The sequence below is a fragment of the Sturnira hondurensis genome, unplaced genomic scaffold (genome assembly GCF_014824575.4).
Source record: "Sturnira hondurensis isolate 20B ecotype Veracruz unplaced genomic scaffold, ASM1482457v3 Scaffold0006496, whole genome shotgun sequence".
Classification (NCBI taxonomy): Eukaryota; Metazoa; Chordata; class Mammalia; order Chiroptera; family Phyllostomidae; genus Sturnira; species Sturnira hondurensis.
The window spans coordinates 19,016,862-19,035,097 of NW_028079127.1; the positions used below are offsets into that span (position 1 = coordinate 19,016,862).

Sequence of the window (18,236 nt, forward strand, 5' to 3'; positions counted from 1 at the left end):
CCACACGAGCTCCCGCGGGCGGCCGCCGTGCCCTGCCCGCCCCGCCCGCCGCACCTGCCGCGCCCGCGCCGCCAGCGCCCCCTGCCGCCCTCCCCGCGCCGGAGGCCCGATCCCACCCCCGCGCCCGGTACCCCGCGCCCGCGCCGCCCCCACTCCGCGCTCGCCCCGAGCCGAGGCCGCGCAGCCGGCGGGCGGGGGCGCGCGGGCGCGAATCGAGGCGGGGCCGGTCCGGGGCCGCGAAGATCGGCGCGTTCCCCGAACCCCCGACGCGGCCGGGCCGGAGCTTCACCTACCTACGCCGTATTTCTCCTCCTCCGTGGGGGTCCACATGGCCGGGCCGGGTGCGGCCCCTCGGGCTCCGCGGCCGGACGACAGCGCGGCGGGGACGGCCGCGGGCCCGGCTGTGGCGCACCGCGAGCTGAGGCGGGGGCGGTCAGGCGGCGCGGGGCAGTGGGCGGTGCATCCCTCGCAGGCCGCCCGGGATGCTGCTGCCGNGGGGGGCGCCGAACCTTTCCCGCCCCGCCCCAGCGTTCGCGACCTATCAAAACGTGTCGGGCTCGCGCCGCCCGAGCCCGCGCGAGAGCCCACCCGCCGCCGCCGCCGCCGCCGCCGCGCGCCAGCGGAGGGAAATCCGCGAGAGGCGATTGGGCAGCCTGGAGGAGGTCGGGACTGGCTCTTCGGCGACCCAGGGCTCTGGGAGGCAGCGGGGGATGGAGGAGGCGGGCCTGGGCAAGGTGGGAAGCCCCGGAGACCCCGCTGCCTCCCGCCAGGCCCGTGGGGATCGCCGCGGGCCCCCTCGCTGGGGAGGGGAGAGCCCAAAAAGCGGGGAATGATACTGTTTTCAGATCCATCTATCCCAGGGTCACCCACGACATTATCAAGGCACCATCCCCGGAAAGGCCCCCCCCCCCCGGGGTGGGGTAGCCACGGGAGTCCCAGGTGGAGCATACTCGGGCTCCTGGCTCTTTGGGTCTCTGGGAGGCCCTCTAGGCCCTTGTTTCGCTGAGTTAGCCTGCGTGGTCAACGTTTGGGGATTGAACGATCACAGTCACCATCTGAGTGAGGAAGCGCTTCCTCCCTGGGATCGGGGGTACCTGTCCTGGCACTGCCTCTGCTGCTCCCCGGTCTCTGCCTTGCAGGACGTTGTGTTTCTAGCTGGGTCCCAAATCTTTCCTCCTTTCTCTCCCTTACAATTTCACTGTTACGCCTACAAATGTCACCTGGTGACACTAGGTCAAGAAGTCATCAAAGACCAGTATAGTCTGGCAACTGCAGGACAGCTGCAGGACGTAGCCTTTCCAACGCGGTCTGGACCACATGGTGTCCCCAGCCCTCATACCAAGCAGATCCATCCATCTGTGTCCCCAGCACTATGAAGTCAAAACCCTGATGTCATCCCTCACTATTACTCTTAAGAGACCCCGACTCTTCAAAGCCCAACTCAGTGCCTCACCTCCAGGAAACCTTCCCTGACCTTACAGCTAGCAGACCGGATCCTTCGCTCTTTTGCCTGGGATTCCAGGCATGTGCATTTGTGTCCTGTATCTCCCATAAGACAGCTCCCAAAAGGCAAGCTCCAGGCGAAACTTTCTGGTCCCTCAGCACCCAGCCTAGCACCTGACACACGCTTGTTGAGTAGGAAGCAAGACAAATACAAAAATATCTTGATAATCAACAAATCTTGTTGATTCTCCCTTCGCAATGCCCTTTATGATTGGTTACTCCTCTCAGGCTAGCCTGTGCTCACCTGGTTTACAGTAGTGCCCCATAATTCCCATTGTTCATGGGGGGATACATTCCAAGACCCCCAGCAGATGCCTGAAACCAGGGATGGTATCCCCGGTTTTTCCTATTCATACACAGATTTTCACTTAAAGGAAGCACCATACGGCTTGTGTTTGGCATACCCAAATCTCTAGCATCACTGCTTTTGCACTTTGGGGCCATCCTTAAATAAAATAAATGTTAGCCCTGGCTGGTGTAGCTCAGTGGATTGAGTGCGGGCCTGCGAACCACACAATCGTGGTTCGATTCCCCATCAGGGCACATGCCTGGGTTGCAGGCCAGTTCCCAGCAGGGGGCGCACAAGAGGCAACCATACATTGATGTTTCTCTCCTTCTCTCCTTCCTTTCCTCTCTAAAGATAAATAAATAAAAATCTTTAAAAAAATGTTAAATACAAGCACTGCAATACCAATACAGTGACAATACAGTGACTGGTTCTGATAACCTCGGCAGCTACTAAGTAACGAATATGGGGAGACTGTCTACAGCATGAATATACTGGACAAAGGGATGATTCACCCGTCCTGGGTGGAATTTCATCACACTACTCAGAACAGCATGCAATTTAAATTTTATGAATTGTTATTTCTGGAACTTTCTATTCAATATTTTCATACTGTGGTAGAGGATAGGTAACTAAAACTGCAGAAAGTGAAACCATGGATAAGGGGGAACTACTGTATTACCACAGATTCCAAGTTCCTGACCGATTGACACCTCCTCCCACCAATGGAGGCTGCTCACTCCTGCCCCCAGAAGAGTTTCTGTAAATGACTGAGTTTCTCAGTAGCTAGATCCTTTTTTTTCTGTTGGTCCAAGAACGTAATAAAGGAGATATCCTTATCTATCTAACTAACTGATATCCAGGAACACAGACCCCCGCACCCAATGGCTACCATGGAATGCGTATCATGGAATGAAGCCACATCCCACAAAGCTACCCGTCGAGTGGGACCAAGTTACACAGACCTCCCGAACAGCCTTAAAGCTCTTATTTCATCCGCTAGTTTCACTCCATTCGCTGATGTATGTGATGACAGTCTCAGAGCCTAAGGACAGGTTTTCCCAAAATCTCCTCTCTTGTTCCCAGTCTGAACCCATCTTAGATGGCATTTTCCCCAGAGGAAGATGTCCCAATCTGTCACTGCATCCCTCAACTCAGGGGGCACCTGATAAATCCCAGACTCCTACAATCTTGCTCTTTGTGCTAAATTTAGGTTGTTTTCTTGAGCGTAGCACATGTCGTGGAGAGCCGGCCTTCGGGAGAACTGTGCACCTGCTCTCCTGTACCCACAGCATCTGCTCTAACCCCTTCTTCAGGTGTTCAGTCTACTGAGCTGAGTGAGGCTCTCCGTCGGCTCTCACCCTCACATACGCACCCCTCCTAGCATGTGAGCTGACCTCCAACTTGCCTCTGAACATCAGGACCCTGGGCACCCTGCCCTCCCTTCCTTACCTCTCACTCTTTCTTATGTCCTCATCATCCACCCACTCAGGTTCACTGTCAGCTCCTTCTCAGAATCCCCAGGAACCCACTGCACCACTGTTGCTCTGTCCCCACTTTTTATTCTGTTCGGCTCCACAGGCTCCTGCAGCCCCGAGAACACCTGCCCTGTCAGTGCCCTTGACCCATATTCCCTCTCTTCCTCCTCTTTGACTTCGAAGGAGAATCATCCACTCCAGGGCCCTTTATTTCAATGCAATCCATTTGACTCTCCATCCCTGAAGGTCTGCCTTCTGACCCTGTCACCTCCCAGAAACTGCTCTCCTAGAAGTCCCCTGAGCCATTCCAACTCCAGATATAAGCGTTTGCTGTTTCCTGGCTCTGTCTGGGCCTTTGCAAACAGTATCCCTCAGCCCATATACTCTCCTGTCTTGAAACATGGATCCTTCTCCCCTTCGACAGGCCAGTTCTCCAAGGAAAGCTTCCCCATCACGGCCTTTCCTGTAGCACGTCCCCATCCCACTCTCCTCCCAGAGATCAAATGTGTCCACCTTGCACATTGACAAGTACCTGTTTCCTTCTTCGGCGGCAAAGGTTGCTCTTCATTTAGTTTTACCCCACACAGAGACTAACAGTACCTGCCACCTAACAAGAACCCCTCTCCTATATACCCTTGGGTGAATGATCTGCCCGTATGTTTCCTGAGGACATCGTGAAATAGGCTGGAAGAAAAAGAACTGAGCAGTTTGCTTCAGCCAGTCATAAATCTCCAAATTCAGAAACTCGAGTTAATTAGAGTAAATTTCCTGGGTATCAGCATATTGGCTTTAATTAAAAATTCATTGAGACATCCTATTGGGGAGCCATATAAAAGATAAGCACGGTGGAGCAATCTGTCTAAGAAACAAAAAAGTCTGCAGTTTGACCTAGCATGCCTCCATCACGTTGGGGCTGAACTCATTACCTCAGATGATAAATTGCAACTTGATGAGTGGGGAAGGAATCGAGTTTTCAGCAGGAAATGCTTTAAAATTGGAAGATATTTAAAATAGCCCATAACCAAACAGATTTTGTACATAATGCAGAGAGCGTCATCTTTTTCTGCTAAATGTTTCTTAAGTTAATCAACTATTTTTTAACATAAGCAAACTCCGTAAGGATAAACCCCCCATCACCTTTGGCAAATGAGACCGGCCCCTCTGCAAAGCTGGCTGAACTACATTTATCTTCTCTCCTTGTTTTCTGCTGCCTGGAGAATCAGCAGCATTTAAGGAGCCAGTCAGTCTGATGACTCAGCTCATAAAACAATGTGTGGCCGCAAAGATGATGTTTATTCCGGAGCATTCTGGTGGCTCTTGCTACTGAAGTCAGCAAGCAGTAGGCAAGCGACACACGCTGCTCATTTTCCCCAGAGTTTCTGGCCTTGGTGCTGGAGCAGCCCTCGTTTCCCTCCCCCAGCAATTGACCTCATCGGACGCTCGGTCCAAACAGAATAATGAGAAAACTTGAGAGAAATGCAGTGGGGATAGAGGCAGGTCCAGATGAAGTGCAGGTGACAGGGCTGACATTCTGCCTACTCTGGATCAGGAGCTGCCTGCAGCTAGAGCTCAAGCCCACGTGCAATCCAGGGCAGGTGGAGAGGCGGCTCCCAACACATCTCCGCCCTGCTGGGTTCCCCAGGAGGGAGTCTGCTCTGGTTACAGGGCTAGTTTTCCTCGTGGCCGAGAGACGCCCAAGCTAGTCTCACTTCACCACCACTCCTTATGCTCCCCCAAAGCAACAACTTTTAGGAAACCTACTCTCAGGAGGCAGCATTGGAACAAAGACCGACCAGAGTATATTAGCCCAGAGATGGCTGACAGTGTCCTGGTCCTTTCACGTGAAGAGACCCAAGTGACTAAGAGGATATCGTTAGTGTTTTCCTTTAAATTTTTTTGCATCTGAGTATCTTTGCAGTGGGGAGGGGCTAGGGAAGAGTATGAAAAAGAGACAGATTAAGCTGTGCAATATTTCATGATTTTCCCTAAAATGACAAACTTGAGCCATCTGTTCCTATTTTATCGATCCATTCAAAATGCTAAAGGCAGATTCCTCGCAGTTCGCCAGGGTCTTTCAAATGAGAAATGACCAAATCAGCTTCCCTGATTTCAACCTCTGGAGACCCAAGTGGCACTTCTGGGTGGCCCACAGCTATGAAGCCCCAGTGTGAGGGACACCTGGATGTGCCACAGGCTTCTCGGCGCGCCCTCCCTGCCCACTCAAGACTCTGAGCTGTGCGGAGCCACTGCCATGCCGGGTTCCTGGGTTCCTTTCGGCATCCTTGGTGCCTAGCACTCGGGAACTGACACACAGCAGGTGCTCAGTAAATACTGCTCGAATGCGTAAGTTTTCCCCAGAAATGTATACTTTTGTTCCAGTGCAGCTTTTGTTGGTTTGTTGTTTGTTTCTGTCTAGGAAAATGGGAGGAGATAGAATTGATTTAAAAAGAAGAAGAAGAAGAAGAAAACAAGCTCCTCCTGGCAGGAAGGGCAAGCAGATAGGCACTTGGCATTCCTTTGTTCTCCTTTCCCTTTGGAGGAATAACTGTGCCCTTGGATTTCTGCAATAAGACACCAAGGAGGAATTGAAATTAAAAACCTTGGAGGGTAATTAGCAACAAAACGTTCTAATGTCAAGAAGTGAATTTTATGGGACCATATTTATAATATTAATTGGGCCTCTGCGTGGCCAAATGGTGAAATTATTGCTCCAATACAAATAGGCCCAATAGAGAAAAACAGCCCAAAATAGCACAGATATTGCAATTCAGGACAGAGGTAATTTCTCTACACATAAAAAGCAACCAATTGCAATGCCTTCACCAATTCACTAGTGTTAAGTGCAAAACAAAGCCTGTTCTACATAGCACCACCTACCCTATTTCTGGATCACTCTGGGCCCAGGGCTGGGAAGGGAACAGAGATCATCCCACCCTGCCCCCACTTCAAATGCTTCTCACCTTGAAGTGTGGGAAATTTTAATCGATCATTCACCACATATTTATTGAACACTTATTATGGACCAGGTCCAGAGCAGAAAATGTTTACAGTCTTTCCTATCACAGAGTTTACCATCTAGCTGGGGGGACAAGGGTGGCATGGAAAAGACATTGAACCAATTATCACCCAGAGGAATCTCTAATTATAGACATAAGTACAAGGACAGGAGAATATAGTGTACAAAGGGAATACTCACCAAGGGGCCTGGCCTAGTTTGGTAAGTCAGGGAAGACTTCTTGGAGGAAATAATGTTTTAAGTGGAACCTGACAATGCAGATGAATCAGCCAAGTAAAAGAGAGGAAGTGCTCTGGCCAGAGGGAGCAGCATTTGGGCAGGTAGGTCTGGTGAGAAAGGAGCCTGATATATGCAAGATATGAAAAGGCCAGTGGGAGCAGGGTGCGATGAGTTAGCAAGCAAATAATTGGATAGAGGGAAGAGATGTGGCTGGACCGGGAGGCAGGGCCATGTCTTGGGGCAGCAAACATTGCCAGGCCTTGGGTCAGAAGCAGAGATGGGAGATGGAAGTAAGACCAGGCCCTAGGACCAGGCCCTGCCAGCAGATCCCGGTCTCGTTGGGGGAACATCCGAGGCAAAGACCATCCCCTTGAGTTCTGGTCTCGGCCGCACCATTGCACATTCTCCAAGCACCTAACTAAGGCTGTGCTCAGCCAGGAGCACTCCAGACTTCCCTCTCTTTGAGCCAACCCCTCCTTGATTCTCAAGATGGCACAGCTAGGCACAGGCTGCACCCTCCTCTCCCAGGCTGGGAGCGGGAGAGCACTTTCCTCTCGACAGAGCCAACTCTCCAGAGCCCAGAGGGGTTCTGGGCCCTACTGCTCCAACTGCCAGCTCGACACCTTCCTTGTCACCCACAGCCCTGCCCAGGGTGAGGGGCTAGGGAAAGAGTGACACCAAGCACGGCCAGGAACAACTGGCCCTGAACTTAATCAAAGACCATGTTCCCAAGGGATGTTCCTCCTTGAGAAACATTCGGTAGAGGACACAAAAACAAACTCTGTACCTCAGATGTGCCTTCAGAACTTGCAGGCCCCTGCACGGGAGCCTAGGACCATTCCTCACTCTGTTGCCACTGAGGAAGAGCAACGCTAAATGGTGGGGAATGTTCCATTCTCCAGTCAGCACTGAGGGGGATGGGTCAGAAATTATAACATGCAGCCATGAATTATGGAACGATCAGGGATGTCGTCTTGATCCAGAAACCTGTCATGCCAGGGGTCGTGGTGATTTTTCATGAAAACTCAATACCAGGTGGCCCTTGCCGAAACCTCAACCCCAACCTGTCTGTCTGGGCTACTGCCAGCCCTTGGACTTTTTCAAGCTTTATGTGACCTAGCAACAGTGAATAGAGCTTGAGGCGTCTGGGTTCATATCCAGCTCCGGACACTTCTCGGCTGGATGACCCCAAGCAAGTAGCTTAACCTCTCTGACCACAGTTTTCTCTTCTGACAAGCGGGGATAACCACAGCTTCTACCAGGGATACTTGTGGGGATGATGCCTGTGAGGCCCTCGCCACAGAGCTGGTGAGGGTCACTCAGAACACTCACTGCCCGCTGGTACCCCGCTCCCCGCCCTCCCGCTCTGAGGGCTTCCCAGAAACACCGAATCTCCTTGCATTTGGGGAACTGGGCTGATTCGGTCACTCCACCCAGCTGCACTGGCCTCCTGTGTCCCCTTCTCACCAGCCAGCACGTCGCTCAGCACCAGCCCCTTCTCTTTGTTCAACAGGAAAAGGGACTGATTTCCCTGAGCTATTCTTACCATTCTGTGAGAACCACAATATGCCATTGGCTCTCCTCCGTGACCACCACGTCCCCTGCTCACAGCCAGTTTTCCTGGAGCTACGGGGCCTTCAGCTGCCACAGCCTGGCTCTGTTTCATGGTGCACCAGTTTAAAGTTCAAACATGAATATCTCCCCATGTACTGTCTTGTCACACAGACTTGCTCTGTTTCATGCATTAGTCACAGTCTTGCTATCAAATTAAATATTCCTCGGTGGTTATTTTTAGAGAAATCTTTTTCTAACTCTACATGGCGCAATGATGGTGTGTGCGCCCACAGTTCTGGAATCCAGGCATTATCAGGTGGGCTCGAATTCGATGAGGGCTGAGATTCCTCTAGAAAACAGCAGCCCGTGGAGCAGTGGATTTGTGGCCCGGATCCCTCCACGGAACCCGCCACCCAGACAAAAACCACGAATACCCCGGGCCTCTGAGGATCTGATCATTCACCAGTGAGTCCACTAAGGGCCCGCAGGAGGCTCCTGGCACAGTGGGGGGTTAAGCAAAGCGTGCTGGTGCTGTCTCACCCGCTTGTTTCACTCGCTTCTCATTCCTAGTGTTGGGTTGGCCAAAAAGTCTGTCTAGTTTTTTTGGCAAAATAAAAGACACACTTTTCATTTTCACCCATAACTTTATTGATTTGAACATCTTGAGTATGTCGGCTTTCTCCTACCACTGGCTTCTACTGGGTAGAGGCCAGGGTGCTGCTCAGCATCTTGTGATGCATAAGCCAGCACCACAGTAGAGAATTATTCGGCTAACATGTCAATAGCACCAAGAAACTTTGTGAACCACTTTTGACACGTTCCATCAGTCTCAGCACCTTCTCCACACACTGCACAAATCTTTTTTTTTGCATTTCAGTTGCATTTTTACCTTTCTTGAAACAGTAAAGCATAATACATAAAATGTTGTATCCTTCCTTCCATTTTCAATATTAAAATGGCTGCACAAAAATTCACCAATTTGGGGGGGGTTACATGTACACTGGTATGACAGCTGTCACAATATGATCTAACAAAATTGCTTCAAATGAAGCTAAAGATAGGTACGCACTACTAGAACCATCATATGGAAAAAACCAAGCTTTTTGGCCAACCCAGTACAAGGGCACCAAGCATAACGTGCCCCATGCCCTGTACCCCATAGAAGCCTGCGTTCAGGAAAGGGCCTGTGACCTCCTGACTGAGGCCTGAGTGAATGACAGTGCTCACATCCCTGCCCCCTCCCAGGGTGGCCGTCTGCTCAGGCCAGCCTCCACGGAGAAAGGTGGCCCTCAGAGCAGAACTGCAGGCTTGGCCTGGGGGGGCTGTGCATGCAGGGTGAGGGGCTTGCTAAAATCAAGTCCTCTTCTCCCACAGGAAGGGAATTTAAGAAAGCTATGAATACCTCACTCAGCCTTAAGAAGCCCACCGTGGAGCTGAAGCAACAAAACACACAGAAAGGGACTAGATAAGCATTCCAGACAGGATTCAGCACTTCTCCCTGCAGAGTTGACTGTCGAGGAAGGTCTGGGTCCTAACGTTCCCTTCCAGTCGCCTGGCTGTGATGCCCTGGGCCTCACTCACCCAGAACAAGTGAGACGTGGTGGTGGGTTGGGAGGGTCCTGTCAGCCTGGTTCTGGATTCAGCTCACAGGTCCATGTGGCCTCACACTAAGCTGTTTGCTCCCCTGAGCCTTCATCGGTGAAGAAGGCGAGGCTTTGGCCTCCATTTGGGTTTTTATTTCTCGACTTGCTGTGAAGTTGGATGGGTGGAAGGGGACTACCTATGGAGAGAGCACTATAGACGGTCAATGTTGTGGACTTTCAGAGGCAGGGAGGCCAAGTGGACCAAGAGACCCGGGAAGGCTCAGCTGAGGAGGCCAGCCCTCAGAGGATCAGCCTGGTTGAACATGGCTCGGGAGGAAAGGGGGCACCCTGGTGGGGGGGCTCCGGAACCAAGGCACAGACAGAAGCCGAGGCAGGCAGGAAGTAGCCACGAGGCCAGTGTGACTAGAGCCCGGGACTTCCTTAGAAGAGGTGGCAGGTGGGTGAAGACAGATGACAGAGAATTCCTAGCAGTCAGTAGAGACTAGATTGGCCAGGTGGTCAAAGCGTGTTTCCCAAAGGCTTGCCAGGTCCAGGAGAAGTGACTGGGGGCAAAGTTAGTGATAGCTTAGGGGACAGTCCTCGGGACAGGCTAGAGGCTACTGTGACTGGTCCGTGGTTTCCTACAGTCAGGATGTGGATCTGCCCTGGGGAAGTGGCACTAAAAACTGGTTAGAAGGGACCACGTAAAGCCTCTTGGAAGATTACACCCTTGGAAGCTGGCTGGCAGGGGAACTGGAGACAGTCCAACAGGACACAGAGGTTGACCTTGGATCATAGCAGGGGGTGAGCACGGCCGGGTTGGCCCTGGTGAGCCAGTGGGAGAGCCCACTGGGAAAGTTACAAGTGTGAGTCACTGGATAGGATCAGCTCTTTCCCATGAGAGGAAATAGGACCAGAAAAGAAACAAATGGGAAAATGAGCATCTTCTCTAACCATCAAAGAAAGACAGATTGAAGATGCAATGAGACCCACTTCTTTGGCCCATCAAATACAAAAGAAAATTTAAATGGCAGTGTACGGGCAGTTAGAAATATGAGAATGGGTTGCCTCACGTAGTGTTTCTCAGTGGGGTGGGTCTAGCTGACCCCAAACAACATGGCAAGTAGATCTCACGAACCCCCAAAACATTACTTCCCTGAAAACGGATGGAGGAAAAGCTCCATCTACATGGCTATCAATAAAATATTGTCTATAAATATTGGCAGTAACCCAAATATCACCATGGAATAAATTAACTGAACATGAGGCATTACCCCATTCAATTATATGCCACCAATAAGAACAATGATAGCCATATGTCAACATGGAGAATGTCTATTATGTAACAGTCAGTGAAAAATAATCAGGCCCCAAACTCTGTTCACAGCATAGTTATAATTATGCAAGAACAGTTGTGTGTAGAAACAAACCAGAGTAAAATATACCAAGAAAAGCAGCTTTCCCTCTTTTTTGCAGTTTCCCAAAGCATATACGTGGCTTTCATGACAGATTTACAGAAAGCAGTGCAGCTTGTTCGGAAAAATAACACACGTGGGCAGGGCGTGGAGCTGGGCAGCTTGCACTGCGCTGCCCCGCAGTCCAGAGGCTGCCCTCCCACCCTTCTTGGAGCTCACCGCTCCCAGTGATGAGCAGGAGGATTTCTGGAAGCTGGGTCCTCATGCTAAAGAGCCAGGGACAGCATTGGGCATGGTTCACATGTCTGCTTCATCCTGTCCTGTCTCCCCAGCCTGTCTTGTCCACACATCCACCCTGGCTGGCCCAGGCCCTGACTTCCAAGGCTCAGGGCTCATTTTCCCCGTTTTCCTGTGGCCAGTGAGGGCCCTGGTCTCTGGGCAGAGTCTAGGGCTCCTCGGGCTCCTCCTTGGGTGCTTGGAGAGAGGCTGCCACGCCCTTCCACGGGCTCGCTGATTCCACATACGTATCTACAGCTCCCACCTCTACAGTTGGACTTCCAGCCCTGTCGCTCCACTGTGGTGCCCAAGGTCATCTGAGATGGAAAAGAGGATGGTCATTTTCTGTCCTCACCCTACTTTACTTGCTTATTGACATCCCATAGAGTAGGGGTGTCAAACTCATTTTCACCGGGGGCCATGTCAGCCTTGTGGTCACCTTCAAAGGGCCAAATTTCAACTCCTTAACAGTTACAGAGTAGTTACATTTACACAGTCCTAAAATTATTTCGGCCCTTTGAAGGCAACCTCAAGGTTAATGTGGCCCCCCCGTGAAAATGNAGAGGCTGCCACGCCCTTCCACGGGCTCGCTGATTCCACATACGTATCTACAGCTCCCACCTCTACAGTTGGACTTCCAGCCCTGTCGCTCCACTGTGGTGCCCAAGGTCATCTGAGATGGAAAAGAGGATGGTCATTTTCTGTCCATCATTTTCTGTCCACTACTTTACTTGCTTATTGACATCCCATAGAGTAGGGGTGTCAAATTCATTTTCACCGGGGGCCATGTCAGCCTTGTGGTCACCTTCAAAGGGCCAAATTTCAACTCCTTAACAGTTACGGAGTAGTTACATTTACACAGTCCTAAAATTATTTCGGCCCTTTGAAGGCAACCTCAAGGTTAATGTGGCCCCCCCGTGAAAATGAGTTTGACACCCCTGCCCTAGAGTGGCCATCCCTTCCTTGGAACTCTTGCCTCAAGAGACTTCCAGAAAAACACACTCTTTCAGTCTTCCTCCTACCTCAACCCCCCCTCTCAGCCTCCGCCCGGCAACTTCGGGTCCCCAAGCTCTGCCCCAGGATTCAGTCTCCTTTGCATCCCCCTGCACTTCCTCCTCCCTCTGAACCGGTCTCCTGGCTCTGGATTCCATCTCCATCCTGATGTCTCCCAAACACTGGGCCTCAAGCCCCACCCCTCCGCCTGCCCTCCTGACACCTGGAATATCCATCTAACAGCATCTTGAAAAGAAAGTGGCCTCCCCCACCAAAGTCTCCTCATCTCTGGAAACAGTACCTCCATGTCCCCAGCGGCTCAAGGCGACGTCTGACAGTCACCCCTGGTGCTGCTCTCCTTCCCCTACATCCATTCATTCCCCCGTGAGTTCTGTGACTCCGACTCCAAATATATCCCGGCTCTCCCGTCATCCCGGCTGAACCACCCCCTCCTCTCGCCTGGAGTGCTGGTCTCCCTGCCTCCGCCTCTGCCCCTGTAATTCTTCAGAGGCAGCCAGAGAAAGTGTCTAAAAGTGTAACCCCCCAACATGTCATTCCCCCACTTGAAAGAATGGCCTTCCAAGAAACAAAACTTCAGCTACTCTCTCTGCCTTGCTCTGCGGTTGCCGCTGCCATTCTATGTGATATTAGGAGTCCCGGCCAGGAAACGGGCAAGAAACGAAAGGCGTAAAGACTGGGAAGGAAGAAGTGAAGCCGTCTGTAGTCAAAGATAATATTATTGTAAATGTAGAAAACTGTTGGAACTGATGAGTAAGTTTAGCAGTGCCACAGAATAAAAAATTAATACATAAAAATCAATTGTATCTTCATAAGCTGGTTATAAACTATGGGGAAATTTTTTTAATTTTAAATTCTACTTGTAATATATCCAAAAGTAAAAAATACTAGCAATTAATATAATGCAAGATGTGCAAGTCTATAAAATACTGCTGAGAAAAAATAAAGAAGACATAAATAAATAGAAAGATATGCCATGTTGCCATGACTGGTGTAGCTCAGTGGGTTGAGCATCGTCTTGCAAACTGAAAGATCGCCAGTTCCATTCCCCGGTGAGTTGGGGCACACACCTGAGTTCCAGGCCATGTCCCCCGCTGGGCACGTGCAAGAGGCAACGGATCAATGTATTTCTTGCACATTGATGTTTCTCTCCCTTTCTCACTTCCTTCCCCTCTCTCTAAAAGTAAGTAATTTTTTAAACATCCAACCCTTCCCCTGGAAGGGTACTCAGGGAGCTGGACCAAGGCTGCCAGGGCCGAGGCTGGAACAGGGGCTGAGCCTTTCCCTCCTGGGGCCTAGAACAAGGCAGGAACCTCAGGGCTCGTCTTGTGCTTGGGAGGTAGTAGTTGGCCCTCATCAAATCTGATGCTTTCTCACCGCTGTCCACTGGTCCTGAGGGTCAGGGGTGGGAGACTGACTCTCCAACACCCAAAGCCTGAGGGGTGACCCAAGTTCAGGAGGGCATGGGTAGCCTTTGGAGAAGAGGAATCCATCTCCTGCTCCCTCCACCCACTCTCTCCTTCCTCCAGGATGGTGGTTGGCTTCCCAATACTGTCTTCTGGCTCCCTGAACCCCAGGCTTTTTTAAAAACTTGACTCAAGCCCTGGCTGGTGTGGCTCAGTGGATTGAGTGCGGGCCTGCAAACCACACGATCGAATCTCGGTTCGATTCCCAGTCAGGGCCCATGCCTGGGTTGCAGGCCAGTTCCCAGCGGGGGACTCATGAGAGGCAACCATACGTTGATGTTTCTCTCCTTCCCTTTCTCCCTCCCTTCCCCTCTAAAGATAAATAAAAAAAATATTTTTAAAAACTGACTCAAGAGAGAGGGGAAGGGAGGGAGAGAGGGAGAGAGATGTGCGAGAGAAATGTGCGAGAGAAAAACAGCAATCAGTTGCCTCTTACACGTGCCCCACGTAGAGATCAAACCCAGGCGTACATCCTGACCAGGAATCAAACTGGCAACCTTTCCGTTTGCAGGATGACATCCGTCCAACCAGGTGGGCCACACTGGCGAGGGCTCCAAGCTTTTGACTAATAGAAAATTCTCTGGGTAAATGGCAGACCACCCTCAGCGTCTGCTCTGCATGGGCCTTGGCAGGGCGTAGGTCTTCCCAGCCCCAGGGCCTTTGCACTTGCCATTCCCTCTGCCCGGGATACCCTTCCTCCTGCTCGTCTTATAGCCAACTTCTTGTCGTTCATCCTCCGCAGAGTGTGCCCTTCTCAGAGACCTTCTAAGAACCCCCTGCCCCTGTCTCTCCACTTTGGCTATGGGCTCTGTCAGTACAGGACTCCATCTGCTTGGCTTGCCCCAGAGAATAGCCCAGGGAGGCCTGTCCCAGCAAATACTCTGAGCAAACCCACCCCCTCATCTTGTGCAGTGAGCAGCTCTGTGCCTCAGGTTCCTGGATCCCTTCATGACCCTGTAAGGACGACTGATTCTCTGGACCCCTTGGCTGCCATTGAACAGAGTCTCTGCCTCGCCTGTCTTCCTTGGCAGCCCTGGCCAGCTTCACTGCACAGACCACTAGATCCTGGCCTGCCAGGGGCTTTCAAACAGAGGGAGTCCTCAAGGGCAGTGGGCAGCTCAATCAGAAAGAGGCTCTGATTCCAGCTAGAATGCCCTTTTCCCAAGTCTTTGTCTATCCAAATCTGGTTTGCCCTTCAAATTCATAAGTCACCACCTCTGGGAAGTCTTCTACGATTGTCTCCAGTCAAAAGTAGCGTTCTTTCCTCTGATCTCCTCCAGCAGCAAGGCAGTGGCTAAGAGCTGGGGCTCAGTTTCTCCATGTGGACCAAAGGAGAAGACCCAGGTGAAGCTCAAATACCACCCTGGAACATAGTAGGCACTCAGTCATGATGTTGTGATGCCTGCCCCACTCCACCCAGACAGGACCACAGCTCCCTCAAGTTCCGGCACATAGTAGGCACACATCTACTGAATGCTCACCCAGGTGACCAGCAGGTGGCTCCACTCCCCAATTAACTTGCCTGACCAGCTGCTCTGGGCCCCGGAAAGTCCATTCCCTTGAGTCACCTACTGTCTTCTCCTGCTCAGGGGAAGCAGAGGGGGCAGAACTGGCAGAGTCCTGGCAGCCTGGCATGTCACCTTTCAGACACTTGAGCTGCATTGGTGAGCAGGGCCTTTGGACTTGGCCACCCCCTCCTCTTCTCCACCGAAGCTCTGCCCACCTTTGTGAAGTTCACTCCCATTTAAGAGATAAGAAAATTGAGACCCAGCAAAGTGATATACCTGAGACCGCAGGGCATTCCCACAAACTGTCAGCTATCTGGCTCTGAGTTATCAGTCTCATTTTCCTGACGGGGAACCTAAAAAAAAAGTGGGATAGCCTTGCCCAAGATTGCATGCAAACCAAAGTTCAGGTCTCCTGGCTCTAAACAAAATACCCCATACACAGGGTGGGCAGTGGGCTTCCCAGACCCTTCCCTGCCTGCTAGCCACAGAGAGAAAAAGTTTACCCTGCTGGGTTTGGGGGCAGCTGCGAGGATGCTCTAGGGACGCAGAGGCTCAGCCCAAGGCAGCCAGACCTGGAGCCCTTCCCCATGGCTGCCAGAGAGTGAGCTTCGAGCAGGTCTGGAAACATGGAGACCCCTGCAGGGGGTGTGGCAGGCTGCATCGTGAGACTCAACTGTGACACTACAGCGGAAGGGCTGAATCGAGGGCGGAGAGGGGCTGGTGTGGAATAGCAATGACCCTGGCCATTGGAAACCAGCCAGCACCAGGTTTGCAAGACAGAGAACTCTGCCGGCGACTGGGTCAGGGGGAGGAACATCACTCAAAAGAAACACCGCGCACACACACACGTACATGTATAAATATACCTCTTAAGGATTCTTTATTGAAAGCTCCCAGGGAAGTCACACGGAACCCATACAAATGCCTGTGTCTGAACAGGCTGATGTGAATGTGTGGCCACATCTTAGCTCACCTGATACCAGCCGTCGGGGATTTGTTTCCATTTCACAGACAGCCGCACAGAGGTCCTAAGAGGGTGACTTGCCCAGATCTCCAGCCTCCGAACCTTGGTCTGTGAATGCTGCCCCTGATGCTCAAGGTCTGGGGACCCTGCCGCGGGCTGGGCTTGCCACTGGGCCAGACTCCTTATTAGCTCTTGGAAGTGACCCAGCAGATTGGAGACTCGGGGGCAATCCTTCCATCCTCTCCTCTGCTAATCACCTCTGCTGCACACCCCTCCCCCACTTGGGTACAGGAGGAGGCATGCTCTCTCCCCCACAACAGCAACGGGCCAAGCATGGCCAGGACAAGTTGGTCCCTGGGACTGGCAGGCAGACGAACACCTGAGCAGATGCCGAGACTGCTGAAGCCCCAGTCTCATGTGTGAAGGCACACAGGCGGAAGATGAAGACCAGTCCCAGGAAGAAGCACAGACAGGCAGAGCTGAGGGACACGTAGTCCCTGCAATTCTGCTTAACCCTGTAACCTGTCAGGCACCCTGCCCAGCTGCTGGGGTGCGTGTGTCCCCTGTTTAGCTTAAACTGGCCCATGACACCTCCTCCTCAAGCCACATCCTTTCTTCACTGATGATCTCAAGCCTGAGCTTCGACAGGTGATACTTCCTTCTCCCTCCTGAGTGTGAACTCCCTGAAGTGCGACACCTGTCCGAGGCTCCCACGCTGCCTGCCTTGCACCTGGTTCGGGGTCTCAGGCAGAGTGGGTGCTCAGCAGCTATGGGAAGGGGTCTATACCTCTGCAGCTTTGTGACCAGGCAACCTGCCTTCACACCCAGCCACCATTTCACTGGACAGAATCCACAGCCTCCATGAGACCCCCAGAATTCAACTGGGGAGCCAGAGGCCCTTCAGAGGGTGCACCACCTTCTGTGAAGCCTAGGACTGGAACCAAGTCCCATCTGCTGCAGCTCTGGAGAGCAGCCCCTTGGGAGTGAGACCCCACAGGTAGAGGAAGCCTGATCTTCTGTGTGGAAAATCCCAGAGGTAACCTTGGGGCTGGATTGCTTTTCCCTCAAGCAACTGTGAGCACTTCTCTCCTTGACAGCTGAGGTTGTTGGGGCGCCAAAAGGGTGCTGGGCAAGAACCGTTCTCCCAGCCCCAGCCTGCAGTAGTTCACATGCCTCATCGGCCGGAGCCCCCAGATGACCCCCTGGGTGGGCACTAGCATCCCCACTGCGCAGTTGAGGAAACTGAGGCAGTAAAGCTGGAGGCCTTGTCCAAGGTCGCCAGGCTGGGAAGCAGCAGCACACATCTCCGGAGTGAGCCTGTCCCTGCGTTCCAGCAGCTCTGCCCCTCCCCCACACCCCAAGAAGGGAGGTGGAGGAGGGCTCGCTGCTGCAAAAGCAGAGCCGGTGCGCTCTCAGAAATCCAGGAGGTTTCAAAATAGGACTCGGGAGAACATGCCACCGTCAGGGCCCCCCATCCCCACCCCAGGCTGCCGGCAAGGGCCCCTGCGGGTTGAGGGTGGTCTGTTGCTGGAGTAGTCAAGACAGCCTCTAGTGTCCCGCCCCCTCCCCTCCCCAACATTCCTGCTGCCAAATGAAATCTGGCAGCTTCTGAAAATAGCTCAGTGCTGCAGCAGGCACCGAGCCTGCCCTTCAGCAGGCTGGCACACAGCTGGGGGTGGCCGCTGTGGGAAGACGCTGGCACACACAGGGCTGGGGGTCGGCATCACACACACTGCACCGGGAGGCACAGGGCTGGGGACAGGAGGCAGCTGCCATCCCTCCGCTCTTCTGACCTTACTGTGCCTGGAGAGGCCACAGTGGCGCTGGAGCCAACCTGGCACACCCACCCGCCTGAGGCACCCTCCCCGGCAGGGGTGAAATCACCAGTGGGTATGAGTGGCTGCCTTGGGCCACTTCTGTCCACTCACATAGACAAAGAGAAACCCAGGAACCAGGG

At 52.6% G+C, this 18,236-nt stretch overlaps 1 protein-coding gene across 6 annotated transcripts in view; it reads right to left on the reverse strand.

The window, feature by feature from the left end:
* DOCK3 (dedicator of cytokinesis 3) overlaps positions 1-436 on the reverse strand; it is a 301,329-nt gene extending 300,893 nt beyond the window's left edge. For all 6 annotated transcript variants that reach the window (XM_037049608.1, XM_037049606.1, XM_037049605.1 and 3 more), the window contains exon 1: positions 294-436. In XM_037049608.1, the coding sequence (XP_036905503.1) occupies positions 294-330 (37 nt within the window). In that variant the 5' untranslated portion in view covers positions 331-436. The remainder of the gene's footprint in view (positions 1-293) is intronic.
* Positions 437-18,236: the final 17,800 nt, after the last annotated feature.